At 35.0% G+C, this 22602-nt stretch overlaps 1 protein-coding gene and 2 non-coding genes across 4 annotated transcripts; 2 read left to right on the top strand and 1 right to left on the bottom strand.

Annotated features, from left to right (window-relative positions):
- The first annotated feature begins 6121 nt into the window (after positions 1 to 6121).
- On the top strand, positions 6122 to 6199 carry LOC144556347 (small nucleolar RNA R160). Its single transcript, XR_013512354.1, has one exon. It is a non-coding gene; the product is annotated as a small nucleolar RNA R160 (small nucleolar RNA).
- Positions 6200 to 6298: 99 nt separating this feature from the next.
- On the top strand, positions 6299 to 6381 carry LOC144556204 (small nucleolar RNA R160). Its single transcript, XR_013512229.1, has one exon. It is a non-coding gene; the product is annotated as a small nucleolar RNA R160 (small nucleolar RNA).
- A 12826-nt stretch (positions 6382 to 19207) lies between these two features.
- LOC144555755 (7-dehydrocholesterol reductase-like protein) lies at positions 19208 to 21345 on the bottom strand. 2 transcript variants are annotated; one of them, XM_078304176.1, is made up of 4 exons: positions 21189 to 21345; positions 20344 to 20501; positions 19703 to 19755; positions 19208 to 19648 (listed from the first exon to the last, which is right to left on the bottom strand). In XM_078304176.1, exons 2-4 carry the CDS (start codon positions 20495 to 20497, stop codon positions 19418 to 19420), a joined length of 438 nt encoding a protein of 145 aa, XP_078160302.1. In that variant the 5' UTR covers positions 20498 to 20501; positions 21189 to 21345; the 3' UTR covers positions 19208 to 19417. The 2 variants fall into 2 exon arrangements, with proteins under 2 accessions (XP_078160302.1, XP_078160301.1); XM_078304175.1 differs by having other exon boundaries at positions 19208 to 19755.
- Between the last annotated feature and the right edge of the window lie 1257 nt (positions 21346 to 22602).

The following is a 22602-nucleotide window of genomic DNA, read 5'->3' as shown; positions in this document are numbered from 1 at the left end:
TGGTACAAATTCTCATCTCTCTGTAGAGATGCATATTCTATTTTTAAAATAACATTTAATTAAAGATATCACGAGTATATCGGAGCCTTAAAAAGATAAAACCTGCTCAAATCCAACTCATCTACAGCTCTAGTTTTTAGGCCGTATTAATACATAATTATTTTTTCTGAGTTAAAAATTAATATTAAGTTTCAATTTATAATATCTACAAAAAATCTTCAGTCAGATTTTAAACATGCGTTATCATTTTGAGAACAATACCACTAATTACTAAATCAAAAATCAAATGCTAGTTCTTATCTAATAATAATTAAAAGTTAAGCCATTTTTAATTCTATTTTTTCAATGCATCTTTATTAATTAATAATCGAAGTCCATTTTTTTTTTTTTTTTTGGCGAGTCAAATGTAGAAGCAAGCAATTCGAAACTCGTTTCACACGTAGCTCAAACTCGTTTCAAATCAAATACTAGATTTAGAATTTTAGACCGACAATGATAACAGATTTGAAGTACTTGATAATGAAGTGTTTGCAATCTAAAATTGAAAGATGTCCAGATCCTCTGTTCTGGGTACATGCTACCATGTGATGTAACGAGTCCTACAAAAGTGCAAATTAAACTGCAAATAGCTCATTATTTGAATTTTGAAGAAAAAAAAGCTCGATGTATCATTTCGTGGTGCATCTTTGCTTGCAACAAGAAATCTGGATTCTGCAAAAATAAGAGCTAGGCAGCCCGCAGCTAGCTGTTCTGTACTATTTCGGCTGGCCGGTCAATTCCAGTTTTAATTCGAATTAAATTTTATTAGTCAATATACTATGTTAATATATGATTGTGCATGGGTTTCAGTTTGAGAGATTTAGAAATGTGTGCGAAACAGCGTAACGTAGTCTCAGGTTTTATATTCGCATTCGATTGTCAAAGATTCGTTTGAGCAATTATTAATTAGGGATTAGGGATTAGGGATTAGGGATTAGCTAATTTTTTTTTTAATATTTAATATTGGATATTAAAAAAAATCGGAGGGATTAGAGTTTGTGTTCATTTTCTTTCTTACAATGAAATCAAGAAATTATTACTGGTGAAGTAATAAGTTGAATTGAAAGCTCCAATGTTCACAGGGAGGCGTGTATTGATAACATGTTATATAATAATGATAAGAAATAATTTAACATTATTTTTAATTACTACCATAATCTTAAACGGAGGTGCTTAACTATATCTCTCTCATCGTTAGTTGGCATTGGAAGGTGTAATGGCATGCTATAGGTTAATCAAAGTCTACCTTTTGTGACATACTTTATGGTTAGATTTATAATTTAAATAAAGGTTACAACTCAGTAACGGAAGAATTATTTTTGTTTCACGGAACGGAAAGTTTTTATAACTTTGTTTAATCAGCGCTCTCATCAAGTGGATCAAAAAACAGATCCGATGGTTTAGAAGTCCGCACCTGAACCTCTTTCTCTCTAGCTCTAATAACCCTTTTTTTTTGTTTTTTTTACAATTTAAAGGCCGACAGGTTTCTTTTCTCTATATACCACCGAAATTCTTAACCATTGATTGGTTTGCAACTTGCAATTTTTTTACTTGAACTATAACTTTATTGAGTGATGTGTAAAAGAATTAGAAAAATGCTAGGGGCCAATAATAATATTATTGATATTACTGTTATACTGTATATTATATCACGAATAGAGTTAATGCTCTATTAATTTTGTGTTTCTAATATCTTTATTTATATTTTTAAAGTTCAAATAGTTGATCTAAATAACTCAAAATAATATTCACATTAAAATGTATTTAGAGACTATATTTTATATTTTATGAAAATTTTGTACTATAGACATGTACAAAATCACTAGTTTTAATTGGATGGTCTAGAAGCAATGATTTTGTACATATCTAAAACACCGGAAATTGATTTTGAAAAAAATATAAAATTTGGCCTGTAAGCACATTTTAATATAAATATTTTGAATTGACTGTTTGAACTTTGACAAAACAGATAAAAATATGGATATGATTGGGGCACAAAATATCATAATTTGTTTCAAGTTAATAATTGATCAATTGATATTTTGACTGATCAATAATTCTATTTGATTAATCGATGCTTTTAATAATCAACCTTTAGTGTCCGATGGGCCACCGACAGATACATTGAATTTGTTTGACGAAAGACAAATGCATTCAATGTGCATAATAAACCACACAAAGTGAACATAAAGTAAGTATTTAAACTGAACAATTAATAAAGCATTTGAATTGAAATTCGATGGGGCTTTGAATCTTTGATGCACTTCTAAGCGGAATTCTTAAGTATTTATATATATACAAGCTAAGCTAACTAATAAAATATTTAAACTCGATAATAAAATATACAAGACTTGATACTAAAACAAACTGAAGGACACATACTAAATAGTCAATAATTTAAATCGAATAATAAAGCACATAGAATGAATACTAATTTATGTGGAATGTTTATTTTTCACATTAATGTATTATTCACTTTTATTATTCGGGTTCTTGGCATTTAGAACACAGAAGATTGTAGTACAACGGATTGGCCAGTCATGTGATATCTATAGTAGTATATATAATTATATATATAAGGTTCCCACAATACTAACTTAAAGTCTATTAAATAAGTTTTAAATAATGAATTTAAACCGTTCAAATCAATATACCTTAAGAGTGGTGCATTTACATGTAAAATTTATAAATTTTTAATTTCATTTCTCTATAAAGTTGAGCGGTAAAAAAAAAAAAAAGGATTTCAAGTTAATTTTATTGCATTCATTTTTCATTATTTTTTTGATTGCTTGACTTCATATCAAATGAATTTGAAAATTTATAAATTTTGCATATAAATGCATCACTTGCGAGTTGCAAAGTAAATTGGTTTGAGTGATCTGAATTCATTGTTTAAAGCTTATTTGGTGAATTTTAGAGTTAGTACCACTACAATTAAAATAACACTGATATCACAATAGCCAGATTCTACAGTGAAATTAGTATATCACCTCCTAATGCATTAAATGTTGAGGAAGGCTACGTTAACTATGCATATTACATAGAATAACCACGCTATATATGGACTCATATACCCATATAAATAGTTTGAATAGTCTATTTGAACCATTAGCCATGATCTATAGAAAATTTACTCACAAGTCAAATTTTATATTTTTTTAAATACTTCTACTAATTTTTTAGATAAGTAGAATAAAAACTTGATTTGAAAATTATGAACAGTCTAGTGATTTTCTATCTATCTAAACAAATAGTAAAATAAATATAAAAAAAATTATAAAATTTGGCCAGCAAGTAAATTTTTATATGGATATTATGTTTAACAATTTAGATTGACTGTTTGAACTTTAAACATAAATATATAGATTCATAGCATGAGTCAATTTAAATCAAGAATATTGAATATTGTTGTTAGAGATTTAAAATATTATGATAGACAAAAAAAATATTCGTAAGAACCTTTGTGTTATTTGTAAAAGTAATCTCTAGATTGGAGCTCGAGTGCAAATTTTTTTTTTCTAGTTTTGTTTCTTCTATGCAACTTTTATTTCCAAACTCAATGCGCTACCTGCATTTTTAATTGTAGTTCTATTTGTGCAATCTGGATCTGGATGAAGGATGCCTGGTGGCTGGTGCAAAAACAAAGAGAGAAATAATGATCATAACTCTAAGCAATGATTAAATTTTCATAATTTTGATGGGACTGGGCAATTATGTTCCGAGCAAGACAAGGCAACTACCCCACAATTGCAAATTTCCAATGCATTGCATTTGGCATAAAATACCTATCGGACATATAAACTATGCTACTAGGGGTGGCAACCAGTTGTCTCGATCCGAGCTAGGTCCTAGCTCGGCTTGTTAATTCTAAACCGAACTACAGCCGAGCGAGCTGGATCTAGCTAGGGCATCTGAGCTTGAATCTAAGCTTGAACTCGTGACAAACCAGTCCGAACTAGCTCGCGAACTGCCTCGCTGGGTCTGACTGAATCTTGTTTAAAAAATAAAATAAATTATGCAAACTTTTTATATCGAGTTGGACCGAGCTAGATGACACAAATTAATACAAATTCACAAATTGATATCTAGTTGAGCTAGTGGCGAGCTGACTCGTTAACAGCTCGGTCCAATAACAAGCAAGTTGTTAGTGAGCGAGTCAGATGCGAATCACAATCGAACTATAAGCTACGAGCTTTTTTGACACCCCTAGGTACTACTCTGTTGGTCTCACTTAATTTAATTAAGAATGTACACAAATTACGGCACGATACTGTTTCACGATGAAATAATACGTCACGTGAATTAACTATATACATGGCTACAGCAATATATATTTAAGCCATCATTTATTCCAAATAACAAACAATAAATATATTTTTTAAATATTGTTTATTTATTTTGTAATTGTTTACAGTAATTTATATTTTTGACATTTCTTTTTCTTTTTTAAATAAACTTAAAATTTGAACAAATAGTTAAACATGATCAAACGTAACTATACGTATTTAAAAGTTACTAATGGGACAAAATGTGATCGCTCACATCACTTGTGCTCATGGAACGCTGTAGCCACTCCCTGTGATTTTGATTATTGCACGGCGTGTGAAAATTTGACTTAATCATGACATGACATAACTGATCAAGACACAAATTTGCATTCCTAACTTAATTACACACCATCAACACAATTCAATACCTAGATTGAACAATGTTTGATTCTAAAATTATAGAGCTAGTCCTTGGTAGATTTTTTAATAATTTATTTGATAATATGGAATTTCAATTAAATTGATAATGTTTGTAAGTTGGCCTGAAACATGAAATCTTCGAATCATGTACGTTTAAGTGACACAGGAATAGCGCTAACTCAGGAATAGCTGTTATTTCTAGCAAGCTATTCTCAACACGTTTGGGTGAAAAAAAAACGCTATTTTTAACAAAGGAATAGTTCGGGTTAGCTGCTATTTTTATGAAATGTTGGGTTAGCGGCTCTTCTGAACTCAGGAATAGCTGCTATTCCGAGCTATTCCTTAATTCATCCAAATGCAATATGATGTGGATTGAAGCAAATAAAATTTATTTGGTTTTAAAGATCTATTTTCTTTTAATTTTGTTCAATTAACTTTAAATGGCAAAATTTAATATTGCATGCTTGAAATATTAATAACTAGTAACTTATAAATATTGCTTATAAGCTTGAAATATAATTTTGCATGCTTCGAATCATAATAATGTTTTCTTTTAGACAAAAAAAAAAAGAAAAGAAAGAAAGAAATACTACCGTTTTCTTCTCCTTTTTTCGATGACACATTTCAAGGTTTTAAGTCCCCTAAAAAAAATTACAATTGTCCTAAGAAAAAAAAAAAAAAAATTGAAGCATACGGCTTCATTTATGTAGGAAATACTTTCACAAAGGCCCACATATGGCCTTTAATTACTTGGGCTCAAAAGGCCCAAATAAGTACACTGTGTAGGCTTATATGGGCCGAAATCATTCATTCATTTTAGAATCCAAAAATCGGCCTCTTATATCACAGACAATAGAGCAGAATAACAGAATAAAACCCTCATCATAAGTTGAGATTTGAGACGACCAAAATAAAACCCTAGCCTCCATCAGTACAAAAATCCCAAATTCATCCTCTTGCGCTTTACAAATGAAGCACAAAATCTCGATTGAGATGAGCTGTTCTTTTACTGTTTGTTTCTACTTGAATTTTCTGTGCTGATTTTGTTAACTTTGGATCTATTTTATGAAATCAATTTTCTTGTCGGAGTATTTTTTTTTTTTTTGTATAAGATATAAGATAGCACCAATAGCCCCTTGGATCGTGGTGGTATCGAACCAAGGAAACAGCGAGGAGGTACAAAGGTGCAATATGAATGATTTGTCAGGAGATGGATCATTTTTAGGTGGCAATTTAGCGTTTTTGCCCCTTAATTTTCTCCTGTCAAAACTTGGTGCGGAATTCTTGTGCGATCTGTATTTTTTGTTATCGTGTATTTATCAATAGTATGCTTTGTTATTTTTGTATATATGATTTAGTATATGGTTTGTTTGTGTTTTTCTCTTTACTGAAGAAGCAAATGAGGAGAAATTATTTCGATCTGAAATGGATGTTGATAATTACCAAATGGTCTTCAAAGTTCTCTGATCCCTCTTCAGTTTCAGTATATATTTATTTTTTCAAATAAAATACGAACTTGCTATTTCTTGGTTTGCTCTCTGATTTATTTTTCATATATTTGTTAAGAGGAATGCAAAATGATGAGATTTTAAAATCCGAAAAATCATGATGGGGAAGACGTCATTATAAGTGTCTTCAAAGTTCTCTGATTAAATTCCTCATTTCATAGGATGTAAAAATGTGAAACAAAATGAAATTGTAAATTAGCAAGACCACCAATACTTTTAGGTTAGGTAGATATTCAAGGAAAGAGCAATCAAGAACTAAAGTATGTAGGTTAGGTTGGTTGTAAAGGAGGCCAATAGATGATGTCAACAATTTAAGACGCGAAGAAGTAATAGCAAGATAGGCAACATGTTTCAACTTGAAAATGGAGCGAGTGATCTTTGTTACATACCCTTTCAACTCTAATACCATGAGTGCTTCAAATTTAGGTCCATTGCCTCTGTATTGTTTAGACAATACTCATGCTCCAAATCTTAAAGTAAGTTGTACCACTAAATGCATAATGTTGGAACAATTGTCAGCACGAATCTTAAAGTAAGTTGGTGGGCCTAAAAAAGACCGTTGCATTCATGACCTCTACAACTTTTTTTTATTTCGAGAATTCTAGCTATCTTGCATCTTTAAAAGGAACCCAAAACAACTCCCGAAGACTTTGATTCTCGTTCCACTCGTCATCTAAAACAAGCAATATTGTTTCTCCCTTCACAATTTTTGCAAGCTCTTGTAATGGGCTCAACTCACTCACATCGTAATTAATTTTAAAGACTGATTCAATGGTTGCTTTGATGAGTCTCATGACATCAAATTCTTCAGAGACACATATCCACTCAAATAAATCAAAGCACCGTGAAACCCTTCAATCTTTGAAGATGAGTTGGGCAATAATGGTTTCACTGAGGCCACTTTGCCAACAATTGAAATGATCGAAAATGACTTTTTTTTTTAGATAGTAAAAAACTGATGACCTCCTACTTTTCGACATCTCTTTCGAAAATGCTCTTCTTATCCACCATGGGACCTGTTAGAGGTCGGCAAATTTTGTTGTTTGGACGCCTCATCCATCATTCTCCCTTAATTGAAAAGCGTTGTGATAATTCATTATTTCATCAAATCGACTTCTGATTTTGTTAATGATCCAACATGCCATCATGAATTAAAACAATACATTGTCCACCAAAGAAATGTATTTCATAAGCATGGCAAATCTATAATTAAGGGATCAAGCCTACAATTGTGAGCAACTACATCGTCATGTGGCAAATTAACCTCCCAAATTTCACTTTTTAATCATTAATGTGTTTCATGCATACAAAAACCAAATTTGTTCGAAGATAAGCTACTCGATCTAGTTCCTTTCTTTTTCAATAAAAATAATTGCTGTAGTTTAATGTATTGTTATTTGTATATATTACACGTACAAATGTAAAAACATAGAATAACCATCATATAGTGGTTTCAATATTATACATGCTATGCTGCAATTATACAAATAAGTCCATTAACTGCCTAATTAATTTGTTGATCAATTAAAAAAGTGATCACTAAGGTTTGGACTACATATTGATCATTAATGTATCATATATAATGTAAACAATTAATGTGTTCAACTTCAGATGTATTTTTCATATTAATGATGGATTAAAATGAAAATTGCTAATGACCAGGAAGTTCGGATGGGATGGTTATATTTGTATTTTAGTTCTCAAAATACAAATATTTCTAAACTCACCCCTGTAATTTCGTTAAACAAATACAGTCGAAGAAGAAACTCTAAAAGTATATTTATATTTTAAAAGATCAATTTACTGATATTCTCATGCTCAAAGAACATATTAATTTAAAAATACTTTTGCTTTTATACTCAATACGCGCAGTCCAGACAACAACGATAGTTTTCGTTGGGTACATACAACCATAGTCACAAGATTCACGAATTATTTGCAAATTATATGCGAATTAAATCCGAATAATTCATTTTTTTGTGATGCCGAACCGAACGCTGAATTATTCAGTTAACCAAACTTTGACCGAATTAAACTCGAATAATTTGTGAATTTTACGAATTTTTCCTGAATTTTACAAATTATTCGCGAATTTTTCCTGAAATTTTTTCCATAATTTTTGTTTTTTGTTTTTTCTCTCTTGCAGGACAGAGATCTCTGATCCAAATAATTATGTATCATTTCCAAATTATACTTGAATTATTTCTGAATCACAAATTTTTAATCTTGCCAAACCGAACCCGAATAATTCATTTGTCACTGTGCGTAACTGATTCGAACCTTTTCCCTATTCCGATCAAAATACTATGATGTTAAATTTTGAAAGTTGGTTATAAAACAATTGATCACCAGTGGATGCCAGTCCAGCTAAAGAAACAAAAATTCAAGTAGAAATGTAAATTCGTGACCAGTGATTGTTGCTGAATTCATGTGTCATATTGTGATTAAGTCAATTTTTCACATATTATGTCGTGATTAATTGTGAGGAACGATCACTGCACACAAATTATCAAGGCACATTAGTTACGTTCCTATGACATAGTTAGAATTTTTATCGTGTGTAGGCAAAGAAAAATTACTGGTATGACTAACAGATTGCGAATTGCCATGAATTAACTAATTCATACATTGGATTGTCCAAAAATAGACAAAATTTTCTTCAAAGATAGGCAACAACCCAATAATTATATATAGACCTATATTTAATTTTCAAAATTCAAAGGTAGATAGTTTACTTACCCCTGATTCAATGTAATTCCACCACTGCATGCCCCACACATGTTATGACTGGCCACCATAATCACTTTAGTTACATTTAACTACTTTTTTTAACTTTATGTTCTTTTGTGGAAGGTAAAAAAAAAATCAGAAAAATGTGAAAAAATTAAAAGAAATATAATATTAAACGTGATCATGTGTCATGCCCCGATGCCGTATCGTAATCATGCTAGATCGCATGTCGTATCATGTCATGTCATTTTTTTCAAAGAAAAATCACACCACACAAATGGATATAACACGTGTCTCGTTCAATCGTGTGAACGAAGTCGGTAATCGACGTGGTTGCCGGTTACGAGCGGTTAATGACTCGGGATCGACTTTGGGCCTTACAGCCCCATGCGTAGGCTGTTTCGTCGCAATTGGGCCAACTTATCATGGGCTTCAATCATGGACCATCCATTGTATCCCGGGTTGGCCCCGTAAAACGAGGTCCTAATCCTGGCCTTATTTGTGGTCCAGATTGAAGCTATATGTGTAACACTGTGAACTTTTAAAATTCAGATTTAATTAAAATAATAAGTGGTTAAATCGAATAATATATATATATACGTATATACGAAATTAGTGACGTGGATGGTGAACAATAATTATACGATTAATTGTGTTAAGAAAGAGGAGCAATAGGTGTTATATAAATCATTTAATCAATATCGAACAAGTGGAGGATTTATTTTGCAAAAAGACCACTTACAAGTGGGGGCCCTTGTCATTCCTTCCTCTTTCCCTCCTCCCTTTCCTTTCCTGCGCCCCCAATCTCTTCTCTCTTTTCCTTTGTTTCCGCCAAGAGAGAAAGACAACGAGAGAGTGAGAGAGAGACAACCCTAAACCCTCCCCCGGTGACCGTATTGCCCGAAAACGGAGATTTAGGAAGAGGAGCTCAAACCTCACACATCCATCCGTTCCATTGGTAATTCCCATTTCTATTTCTCTCTCATTTCTTGATTCCGTGTTTTTAGGGTTTCGGTGAAAACCCGTAGAATCGTACCAAACTGATTATTCCGTGCCTTTGTTGTTTCTATAGTGTAAATTGATTGATTCCGTGTTCCAAAGTGCAACCAAATTTCCAATTTACGGATTTCCCAAAAGAATTGATTAGGGTTTAAATTGTAAAAGTACCGGAATTTAATAAATTGACCTATGTATAGATCCTAACGAGCACGGCTAGCGGGATTGACGAGCTTACCGAGTCGCGAGATCGCGGACCCTCTACGTGCCCTACGTAACCAGGTGCGGGGGTTCACGGGATCTGTTTTGGGGTTTATTCGTAGAACTAAATAACGGTGCATATTATTATATTTATGTTGATTGCTTGATTTAAATAAACTGTGCATAGCATGTTGAATCTCTGATTGAAAGCATTTGTTGCCGCATTGCATTAATTGTGATATTAGTGTAATTGAATTGTATAACTGTTATGATTCTCATGTTGGTACGGTTTATCGATTGTTGATCTGTCGTTTTGAATAAGTGAGTGGAACCACAGTATGACTTGGATTGATTGTGTGAAGTGAACAGTGTATCATAGTGGAAAGTCTAGCTAGCTACTAGACTTTCATCCAGGACCCTTATGCGCATCTGGAGAATGGCCCTAGTGAACCCAGTACCGGTTGGGTAAGGGAAGTGCAATGTAATTTTAGGTAGAACTGTGGTTCGGTGATTCAGTGAAAGTGTCAGTGATTTCTTTTTGAGAAAAGTGATATTCTGTTGCATATTCGTGGAATATGCCCGTATATATTTTAAGTGATGAATTGATGAGATTGTATGACTTGAAACCAGAAAATAGAACTGTTAAGCCGGAGGTGATCGATAGTTGATATCTGTACCTCATAACCAGACTTATATATATATTATATCTGTGAAACCAAACCTTTCTGGAAATTCGTTGATTGATGTTGATGAGATGTGAATTGAAATCCGTTTGAATCTATTCCCGGTACATGTGCATTTATTATTATTGGTGAATAAATAAATAGATACCCTTTTGCTAGTGTATTTAGTTCTGGTGATGGATTTCTCACAAATCCAATAGCCCTTTAAATTCCGCACTGAGAAAACGGATGACAGATTTTTCTCACCCCCTCCCCTCGGGGAATTTTTCCCTTGAAATTGATATGTGCAGGTAAACGCGAGTGAAGTGGGACTCGGGCTCGACACGTGAGTATAGGCCGAGCTAATAGGTTATGCCAAACCCTGTTATGCCCATTTTGAATGTGTAGTTGAACCCGTAGTCGGTTATTTTGATGTATAGGTTATTATCGAAACGTATTATGTTATAAAACCCTAACGGTATGTTTTAAATTGTTGTTATGACTTAAATGTTGAAATTGCATGTTAAATGTCATTAAAATTTCTAGTGAATGGGGAATAATTGTTTAATTATACGGGGATTTGATCGGGTTTGAAAACAGGGTGAAATCTCACGAAAATGGGCAAAGGAATGAAAAACAGTACCCTTATTGCGGGCCGCAATGAGAGTAGACAGAGGGAAATTCGCAGATTAAAATCCAACCAGGTCATTGCGGGCCGCAATAAATTCATTGCGGGCCGCAATAAATTCATTGCGGGCCGCAATAAATTCATTGCGGGCCGCAATGAATGGAGGCAGAGGCAATTTGCAGAGGCTGGAAATTTTGGAATTTGTTGCGGGCCGCAACAGCCCTATTGCGGGCCGCAATGGGGTTCTGAAAAATGCTGTTTTGGGTATAACTTAGCCAAATTAAATCGGATTTGAACCAAACTTGTTTTAAATCAAATCATATGATAGTATGATTGTATTTTAATTAAAATTTATGTGAAAAAGGACTAATCTGGACCGTCCATCTTGATCGGTAATTTGACTAATCTGGGCCGTCGGTTAAAGGATTTTAATGCAATTTGAGTTCTCCGAAATAAAATTTTCCGGGCTCTTTTGAGTGGTGCTTCGTAACCTCAGACAACGCTCACAGGGGGTTGCCGCCCCCCTGCCACCCCCCGCATACTCCTAGAAGCGGGCCCACATACATAAACATAACAATATATATATATATATAAATCTACATGAACAAAACCGCATTTTAAAACACTGGCGAAAACTGCGCGACCCCCTGTTCCGGGGTGTGACAATATGGGCCGTGGAACATGGCCCTATCAACGTGACACGTGAGTCACGGTACGTGACCAGTGTACGTATTGTGACGTATTCGGTCACTATATAACTTTTTTACAATTACATCTTTATGCACAACACAAGGCACTAACCTTCATCTGTTTTGCCTTGTGAGAACTAGAAGCATGAGAAGTCTTTCTTGTCTCTACTTGAAGACGTGGGACCTCGTATCAGTACTCGCTAAGCACATCTTCGGCATCATAAGCTACCTTCTCGAGCTCCTTGAGTCAGAGCTTGACACGTGAATTGCTTAATTGCTCCAATGTATATCTCATTTTCACGGTTATCTAAATTATAACATAATGGTAATGCTTGTTAATTAATGATCTTTAGTGTCTGATATGGAGAACTTCAACGTGATATTGGATGAAAAACCCGAGACTGGAGAATGGAGAACTTCAACGTGAATTGCTTCATTTCTCCAATGTATATCTCCTTTTTGTTATACTTAATGCACCATTAATACTTAAAATAAAAAATAATTGCAATTAAAAGTAAATAGATAAATTTGGAGAAATTTGATACGCTGGGTGTTAACGGAGTTCGGCAAAAAGGCCTATGTCTTCGGGGCGTCGCAACCTCTTCTAGATGTGCTTTCTATTACCCAGTGAGAAAGGTTTACAACTTGTGAACCGGTGAGCCCTTATAACCAACGGGAAGTCACACAGCCAATTCAAGAAGAGAATGAAGTCTCTAAGTCAATTTCGCAAGAGAAACACTCAAAAGCTCACTCTAATGACTACTCTAATCAAATCTAACTCAAAATTAGTGAAGTGAATTTGAGATTGTTTGAGGGATTTGATGTTCTAAGCTTTCACAACAATGGAGAAACTCAAGCTCACAAAAAAATAACTTTTTGAAAGTTAAGGGCGACTAAAAATTATTTTGGGGAGAAGCCCAGATGTTTATTTATAGTGGCAGCTTCAAAATGAGCTACTTGCATTAAAATGTTACAACGTTTGTCATAAACATTGAACGGTAAGTTCAGATCACAAATTAGAGTTTTCTTTTTTCTGTGTAGCTTATGATAAACGTTACCAACGATTGGTCCTTGGAACCACTTGATCAAAAACATGAATTTCTGAGATTTGGATTTATTTAAAACGTTACAACTTTTTTCACAAACTTTACCAACGTTTGTAATTTCTTTTAACTTTGACCAATTGATTTCTCAGTGCTTTTTTACTGATATAATTGTTATAATGTTTAATCAAATGTTACCAACGTTTCTCCCTGTAACAACATCAAAAACACTTAACCAAGTTTACAATTTTATAATTTAAATTCTTGATAAATGTATTGATGATTTAAACACTCAAGAGATACGAGAGGAGCAAGCACAAGAGCTGGAGAAGGCACAAGATGTGGAGAAGGCACAAGAGGTACAAGAGGAGCAAGCTTACTAGCATGGTACAACCCAATTTTACAACTTGCTAGGTACAATCTTACGATTAATACATAACTTAAATAGTAACATCTATTTCACTCATATATATGCTACTAACAAAATTGAACATTGCAGCACCTCAGGGCAGAGATTATTCTCCTTCTGATGATGATTAATTAATCTATCTGTTTAGCTAGGAAAAACAACATTGTTTTGGATTTTGTTATCAGTGATGATGATTAATATGTGTCTGTTTAGGAACAACAACCCCGTTTTGGATTTTTGTTATCAGTGTCTAGGGGGTCCTTAATTTTGTAACTACTCTTGTATGAGTTGAATACAACTTGCATGTATTAGTTATATATATGATACAATTAGTTATTTTTGTTTATGTTAATTTTCTATTTATATTAGCTTGCATGGTTTTATATTTTTGTTATTACCTACTATTGAGTGTTTTTTAATATAAATGGATGGATATATAATATATATACACACATACGGGGGCTAGATCCTAATAAAAGCATAATTAAAAAAAATATTCACATAAATTACTAACGGCTCAAAATTAGTTTATAACATATGGCATAGCTAAAATAATTAAGAGACCTGCCAAATGCCAAATGCCAAATGCCAAATGCAGTAAAACAAATGGTGTAAGTGACATCTGTCATTGGTTGAACAATGCAGGAGATGGCATTAAAGGATCAACGGCGTCAAATATCAAACACCGTATGTAGGATCGTCATCGGTTTATTACCAAAGCAAACCCGATGGTGTTTCTACATTAACGGCTTATTTAACAACCGAAAAACTATTATTCTCATCGGTCCCTAAAATTTCAACCGATGGTGTTGGAGCTGAACGCCATTGATTTGAGTCGATAGCATATGTGTACATTTTCTATCGGGGCGATAAGCAACGGTCCAGAACCCGATAGCGGAACACGATTTCAACCGATAGTGAAGTGTTTTCTCTAGTAGTGTTTATCCCTACAAAACAAGAAATGTCATACATATCCCCAAAAGAATATAAGAAATATCACATCTACCCTTCAAAATATCACTGAACCTCCCTCACAATTATCTTAGTCTTGTTTCTGGTATATTAATAGATATAAAACTTTATCAGAAATATGCCCCATGTTTTAGATGAGCGTATGAAAGTTCTTTTTCTTTAAGAAAAATGCATGATTTTTCTGGTATAATTACTTTTGTTTAAGCTGTCATACACGTACGTAAGTTCTTCTTGAAATTAAAAGTGCATATGAGAAACTAGAAAATAACAAAGAAGTATACTTGATATCAGAGGCGGAGTTAAACTTTCAAGCTATGAGAGTCAAAAGTGAATGAAAATCAATTATATAAAATATTCTTGTCATGAATGGGAGTTATTTTTACATTATCCATAATATTTTATTCTAAACTATATAGAAAATTATGTATTAGTATATGAATTTTGAAAATTAATGCGGGTCAATTGACCCCCTACCTAACATATACATTCGTCCCTGCTTGACATGAAAGTTGCCAAGCACAATGCCAGTGCATTTGATTGCTGCCACAGTAAATTCCTCCTGTAACATATTAGCAAACATTTCTAACATAGAGAAAGGGAAAACGAAGAATAATCTCTTGAGGGCTCAAGTTAGTTCTCTCTTAATTCTCTTGTTTAGCACAGTGAAAGAAAGAAACGAACAGTACTTAGAGAGATAAATTTAACATATATTAATCAAAGACAAAAGTACTTAAAATTGTAAATGAGCGATTGGAACAAATGATTGGAATTTTGAAATCTGATTAGAATGCTCCGTTGTCCGTTGATTGGTGTAGAAACAATAAAATATATAAGATAATCCAATTCTTAGAATCCATGATAATGCAAAAACAGTACTATAGAAATGGATGGTTGTGAAACCTTGGTACAAAAATTTCATAATCCATGATACTGGGACCATGGTACAAAAATTTCATATCCAGCAGGTTGACATGCAACCTTTCAACAAGGAAAACATAGTAGTCATACCAAAAAAGGAAGCTCCAATATTGGTGACTGACTATAGGCCGATAAGCGCCATTAATTTGATGCCAAAAATTATTTCCAAGCTCTTGGCAAATCAGCTAAGATGTAGGCTGCCGGAACTGATCTCAACCCATCAAACAACATTTGTACAGGGTCGATACATCTCAGAAAATTTCATTGCAACTAGAGAAATTGTCGTCTATAACCGAGTAAAAAAAAAACCGACAGTTCTGGTCAAGGTGGATTTTTCTAAGGCGTTTGACTCCCTAGACTGACTGGACCTTCCTGGACCATGTGATTGGAGCTAGAGGATTCTCAAACATATGGTGCGAGTGGATTGCAACAATTTTTAAATCTTCTACATCTCGGATTTTTCTTACATAAGAGAGGGGTCCTCCCCAATGCTCTTTATCCTTGCCGTAGATGTAATACAGATCATGGTCAAGGGTTTGAATGAGGTCCTGCAGCACCCAATCTGAACCAAATTGAAAGATGTGATCATAGCTCCTCAATATGCAGACGATACGGCCTTTATCATACAAGGTAGCAATGAGACCCTCATATATATCCTTTAAGATCATGCTTCGAACTTCAGACTCAAGTGGAGTACATTTGGTTAATTGGCCAACGGTAACATTGCCTAGGCACAGTGGAGCGAGGTATGGGGCTCCGGGATTTGGAAACACAGAACCTATTTCTTCTACTGAGATGGTGGTGGCTCTTATATCAGAACCCCAATTCACTATGGACTATGTATGCTTCGAAACTAAGAGGCCAGGACAACAAACTCAAAATTTGGATGAAGCAAGGTTCCTTCTTTTGTCTATACAGGTCTGGTTTCATTTGGAGCTGTTTCTTAATCATAGGGGACGGGTCAACGATATCTTACTGGTACAACTCCTGGATGGTATTACCACTAAAGAGTCAACTAGACCCCCCCTCCTAAACCGAAACATGCAAAAGCTTATGTGCAGGAGGCGTTGCAGCTTGGTCTTCATGACCAACAAATACATCTCTTACCTCAATCTAGAGATCTGGAAGTGTAAAGCCCCACTAAAAGTCAAGATGTTTGGATATTTTGTGCTCACTAATAAAATCTTAACGCATGATAACATGTGGGAGAGAAACATGTATTGTGATCTTAGTTGTGTGCTCTGCTCATGCCCTTTTGAAACAGTTAGACACTTACTTTTTGAATGTCCATTTGCAATACAGGTATGGCAGATGGTACATCAGAGATTAAAGTTGCTCAAGCTTATTTGAAAGGAGACTGTTACTCATACTTGGATGGCAACATGGGACCACACAAGGGCAACATGGAACCATGTCTAAACATTCATGGACTTGGTATTTTTTGAGTGTATGCTGGGGGATTTGGAAGCAAAGAAATGAGAAAATTTTCAGGGGGCTTGCTCTGCCGCCGGAGAAGCTGCCGGAGAAGGTGCTACATGAGGGTCTCCTATGGCTATCATATTGCTAGAATGCAAGGAAATAGGGCTTTAATATTTCTGTAATTACTGTGTAGCTTCTGCATGGTTTTCAAAAAAAGTAAAAGAATTGGATGGTTGTGATCGATTAGATGTTATGAGCATAAGATTAAGATAAGAAGATGGCCAAAATCTTTTGAATAACATTTAATCACAAAGCATGGATGGTTGTATTATTTTTAAGAGCTGCATTACGTCAAACACATATATTTTTATAAAATGAGGAGTAAAAAGCATGAGTTATGAGCATAAGATTAAGATAAATAAGAAGATGGCCAAAATCTAACGGATAAGAGCGTATATATATATATATAACAGGAGTACAGAATTTGAAGGCTTAATTTTATTTATGTTTTATAGATTGTGAATGAGCTTAACCGTAATTTTATGAGTTGTAATTTTCCATGACCATATGGTTCCTGCTCCGTTCTTACTTCAATTAGTTTAGTTAACATTTTAAGTTTGCTTTTGAATAAGCCTAAGTTTAAGAGGCGTCAAAATAGCAGCAAGAACTGACCAGCAGAGAGGCACGGACTGGACAAAAGCCGAAAATTATAAAATACCCTCATAAAAAAAAAAAGGACCACTAAATTCTGGGAATTTCAGAAAATCTAGAAGGGTTATTTTTGTCTCATTGTTTCTTTTAGAAAGGTTAATATTTTTTTTTAATAAATTTCCCTTTTTATCGGTATTTCCTTGGCGGTGACGTAGTGGGTGGGATCAATGTTATCAGAACCGGACTGGACATCGACTCGGAAAACCTTCGGGTCAACGGTTTACTAGTCGGACCGGTGGGTCAACCGGTTCAACTGTTGATTTTTTAAAACAATTATAGCTTCAAAACCCAACAACCTAAAGCCTAAACTTAACTGCTCCAATTTCACCGGAAATAGGGTTGTTTAGTATATTTGACTTAATCAAGGTAATTATATTGTTGTTTAGAGATAAACTATATAATATTGGACAGATTTTTATGTGTAGATACATAACAGAAGAAGAATGCTGATTTGGGATATTGTTAATCATGTTGACTATTTTTGTTTCAAATTCATCTGATATCAAAACCGTTAGACTCTGATTCTAATTTTCAGCCTTAAATTCAAGAACAGGAAAATCACCAGGAAAAAAAGATCACGAATCCAGCAAAATTTAAAAACTTAACTTGAACCTAAAAAGATCAGGCAAATTTGTGTCTACAAGAATCGACAAATTTGATCTCGAATCAGATTCTTTATCAACAACAGAAATAATGAGGCATCCTCGAATTCAGCTCCAAAAGCTCCCCAAATCCAAATCAACACCTCAGATCCTTTGATTGAACTTTGATTCAAGCAATCAATTGTATTAGCCTCATGTTTACTGATAATAGACTATTATTCCTATCCTGATTGTCACCAATCCCCCTCTCAAATAATTAAATCAGCTCAATTTTCATATAGAAATCCCAAATTGTTCCTGTTTTTACGAGGTCAAGGTCTTCTTTACTTTCTTGATGGTTTGTCTTGTTGCCTTGAGGCTAATTCGGATGTAAACCACTGGCACCGTTAACACCAGCTCATACGCGCTTGGCTCCTCTCTTCTCTCGCACCATCTTTGTTCAGTCAAGCTGTGTCATGCACGACGTCAGCCACCTTATTAGAAACACTTCATCGCACATACTGAACAAACCTCAGGCGAGGGTTCTCGAAATCAAGTTGCAACTTTCAAATCGTGAAGAAAGGATCGCTGAGCAGCACAATCTAACACTCTTTCATCAAGACGATAGCTGGTGAACTTTGATCTATAGGCTGTGGGGTTCTGGAGAGGATCTTGTCTTGTGTGCTTTTGCTGGCCTCGGCTCCGAGCACAACCCCTCGTCGTGGTTATGACTTATCAAGTGTATTCTCTTACCATGGCTGATCCCCACAGACATCTCCTCGCGACACCAAGCTTGAAAAGTTCGAAAATCTGAAGCTTAAAAAATATGTTTTAAACCGGGTTCGTTTCTTGAAATGGTTCAGCGGTTTTAATAAAACTCGGTCGGTTAAACCGGTTCTGACTGGTCCAATAACATTAGCGATCTATCCACTGGACCAGACCGGACAGCTGACCGGGTCCGGTTTTTTTCCGGTCAAACCGCCGGTCCGGTCCGGTTCTGATAACACTGGGTGGGATAATGACAAATCATGGTACATTATGCGTCAATGACAAAGCAACAAAACCACTAGAATCATAATTATGTCCCAAAACATACTAAATTTCTAATACAGCAGAAAAACATCGGAATCCCAAATATGACGACATCAAACATCATTTCTAGACAACTTAACTTAGCCCACCAATCCCTTTCCCGCTGCTACACACACAAAAAGCATGATTGATTAGCCAGGGCCGACTTTGGGGATGTCATAGTGCTCACTAAGGTTGGCGAGGTACTGGTTAAATTTAGAAATCCTATCACGGTGCGACTTGTCAGCAGTCTTTGCCAGGCGGTGTGACTCAATCCTCTCCTTCTGCTCCAGATACCTTCTCTCGGCCGGTGTTAGGAAGTCGTCGATTGGCCGTTGCTCCCCTTCCTCCCCTTCCCTCTCTTGCTTTTCCAACTCTGTCAAGTCTCCTTGCCTTTCCAACTCTGACAAGTCTCCTTGCTTTTCCAACTCTGTCAGGTCGCCCTCCCTCTCTTGCTTTTCCAACTCAGTTGCTAGGTCAGAGCTCCCTCCTATGGGTAGAAACAAATCAGTAAATTTATCTTCATACGTGTCACATTATGTATTCAGCATGATACATCCTACCAGAATTAGGAATTCATTAATGACTACAGAGTACTCTTTCATCCAAAATATCAATTCGGACTTGATCTATGCACATGCAGCTTCATATCTTTCCCAATTAGTCCTCAACAAAGCCGTAATTTACAGTTTATTTTCCAGTTAATCACCGAACAAATAAAAAAGTTGGCAAGTATTTGCACTATTAAATTAGGACTAAAAAGGCACAGATCAAGGCATCCAATTTCCCCTCTGACTCTGATCAAACAAACCCTACTTTAGCTAATCAAGGTTCAGTTTACCCTCAAGTGCACAATTAAACCTAAATTTAGTGAAATTATATTATCAATTCATTAAGCCCCAATCGTTTCCTATGCATACTAGTGACAGGTCCAGACTTCACTGCTCGCAGAATACCAGGTCAACTAGAAACAGCAGATAAAATCAATTATGTCTTAGTCCAATTCATAGAATTAGACAACAAAAAAACCACAGAAATAGGCCATGAGAAAAGAAAGACATGGCATTTATGCACAAACCTTCTACAAGATCATTCTTTCCAGTTGGTACATCTTCTTCAATGCGACTATGATGCTTTGGTTTCTTTTTCTTTTTAACCCCACCAGACTTTACATCTAGTGCTTTTCCCTTTAGCTTCAGCTTTCCCACAACTACATTTTGGTAAGAAGACATTTCTCTACAAAAGGAAAAGAGACGAATTAATATCACCAAATACCAAAAACAAACAGTCTATAAGCAATTCATGTACTATCAAGGAATTTCTCACAACAATTAAAGATAATGGGGTTGAGATCAGAATCAACATACCTACCAGTATACAACTGGTTTGCCATACTATAACTTTTCTCTCTTTTGTTACTAAAGTGTCCGTAAATTAATGACTAATTCTGTAATTGAGGCCCAGGAAATTGGGCGAAAATTGATAATGAATTGGGTTAAGGTTTTCAATTGATCTTCATTGATCTATGAGTAGGATTAATTCAGTTAAATACCTGAACGGAAACACTGATAATCCAGTATGCAGGTCAAGTACAATGGAATATGTTACAGAAATGGAAATACTGGCCCAATTCAACCTCAATTATGATACAGAAATCTTGAACAAACATAAAAAATACTACCTTTTCTCTTTCCCAAAAACAAAATTACCTTCAAATTTCGCAGCAACATATTTGATTTGGTTTTCATTAATATTCCTCGGACTAAAAAATAGCTAGCAAGTAATGAAAAACTACCGATCGGGGAGAACAAAGAAAACAAGAAAACCCTAATTTCATAATTGAAGCCTCGCATCAAACTCAAACAAAGAATAGATCATTATTTTACAAGAAACCCCTATCGAAACCTCCGATGGATCAAGTACCTGATTCGGAAGATCTATTCTCCAATCAACAAAATATTTAGATGAAGAGTCGAGAATTAGAGATGCAGCACTCCCGAGTCCCCAGTTCCAAACGGGCGTGCGACGGAGGGAGAGGGGGGCATTGTGAGATAGGAGGAGATTAAAAATCAATCATTGCGTTAAGTGAAGAAATCAGAGCTGGAAATTGGAGGCCCGAATATATATGGGCCTCAAAGCCCGACATCAGCTTCACAAGGATTTATTTTTGCGGCCTTTAAAATTTGATTTTGCAGAAAAGGCACCCGGTATTTTACATAATTACAATAGTTCAGTAGATACAAAGCATCACTAGAGAGTCACCCATCAGCTGAGAAGGCACTGAATTCAAACCGGACTGGGAACTTAATCGACCGGACCAAGACAGTCACCTATCAGCTGAAAAGGCACTGAATAAAATCAGACTGGGAACTAAATCAACCAGTTTAGGACAGTCACCTCGAAATAGAAAGAGAAGAAAAAGAGGCAGAAAGCAGCAGAAAACAACACATAACATCAGCATCACAAAATGTTACATTCCGAAATTTTTAAAACTTGATTAAATTGATAAATCGATCAAATTGCTTAAATGAAAAGTTTAATTTACTTAACGATCGTTCAGAAACTTTCTGACCGACTAAAACGAAACAAAAATTTCGTAATATAAATAATGTATAAAATAATGTATAATAAAATTTAGAGATTTAGAAATAAAATAAAATATAGCACTAGGAATAAAATTATAATTATACGAAAATATTCGTGCAAATAAAATATAGAATTTATAAAGCTCGTTCATTTAGAACTTTTAGATAATTAATTGAATATACATAATTATATAAAAGGAAATCAAATGATTCGAATATTAAATTGAGAAATAAATATACGAATTTTATGTACAAATATAGTTCCAAAAATATTATGAATTTTCGATTCGAATTTATAAAAGAAACGGAGTTGAAATCAATTAAAGGAGACCATAATGAAATTCTGATTTGTTTGAACCTTTGGATTTCAACCCAGCACGAATCTTGATGCTGTCCCTTTAATCCCTCTCCTTCTCTCTTTCTCTCCTCTCCCTCTACGTGACAAAACAGAACCCCCACCCCAGCCCCGTTCCCTCCCTCTGTCTACGCCAAAACCCAAGAGGGTTCCGCCCCTGCCCCCTCCCGTCGCCGGCGAACCCGCCCACCAGCCCCTCACCCCGCTCTCTCCTCTTTCTCTACCCGTGAGCCCCACCACCACCCGCCCCCTCTCCTCCTTTCTCCGCCAAAAACAGGGCCGCCCCCTCCCATTCCGCCGCTGCCACGGCCAGCAGCGCCGCTGCCGCCCCACTGCTCTCCTCTCTCTCTCTTTCTCGGTTCGGAAGACCCCAGCCCGCCCCCATCCTCTCTCTCGG

This window comes from Carex rostrata, chromosome 6 (genome assembly GCF_964058835.1).
Source record: "Carex rostrata chromosome 6, lpCarRost1.2, whole genome shotgun sequence".
NCBI classification, from domain to species: Eukaryota; Viridiplantae; Streptophyta; class Magnoliopsida; order Poales; family Cyperaceae; genus Carex; species Carex rostrata.
The sequence above is the reverse complement of the archived record's forward strand: the minus strand, read 5'-3'. Positions and strand labels throughout refer to the sequence as shown.

Excerpts from the sequence above, each read along its gene's own strand:
- LOC144555755 (XM_078304175.1), bottom strand. The coding sequence starts at position 20,497 with ATGTCTTCTTACCAAAATGTAGTTGTGGGAAAGCTGAAGCTAAAGGGA. Across the intron at positions 19,756-20,343 it reads AAAGAATGATCTTGTAGAAG|GAGGGAGCTCTGACCTAGCA; the intron begins GTTTGTGCATAA and ends TTCTACCCATAG.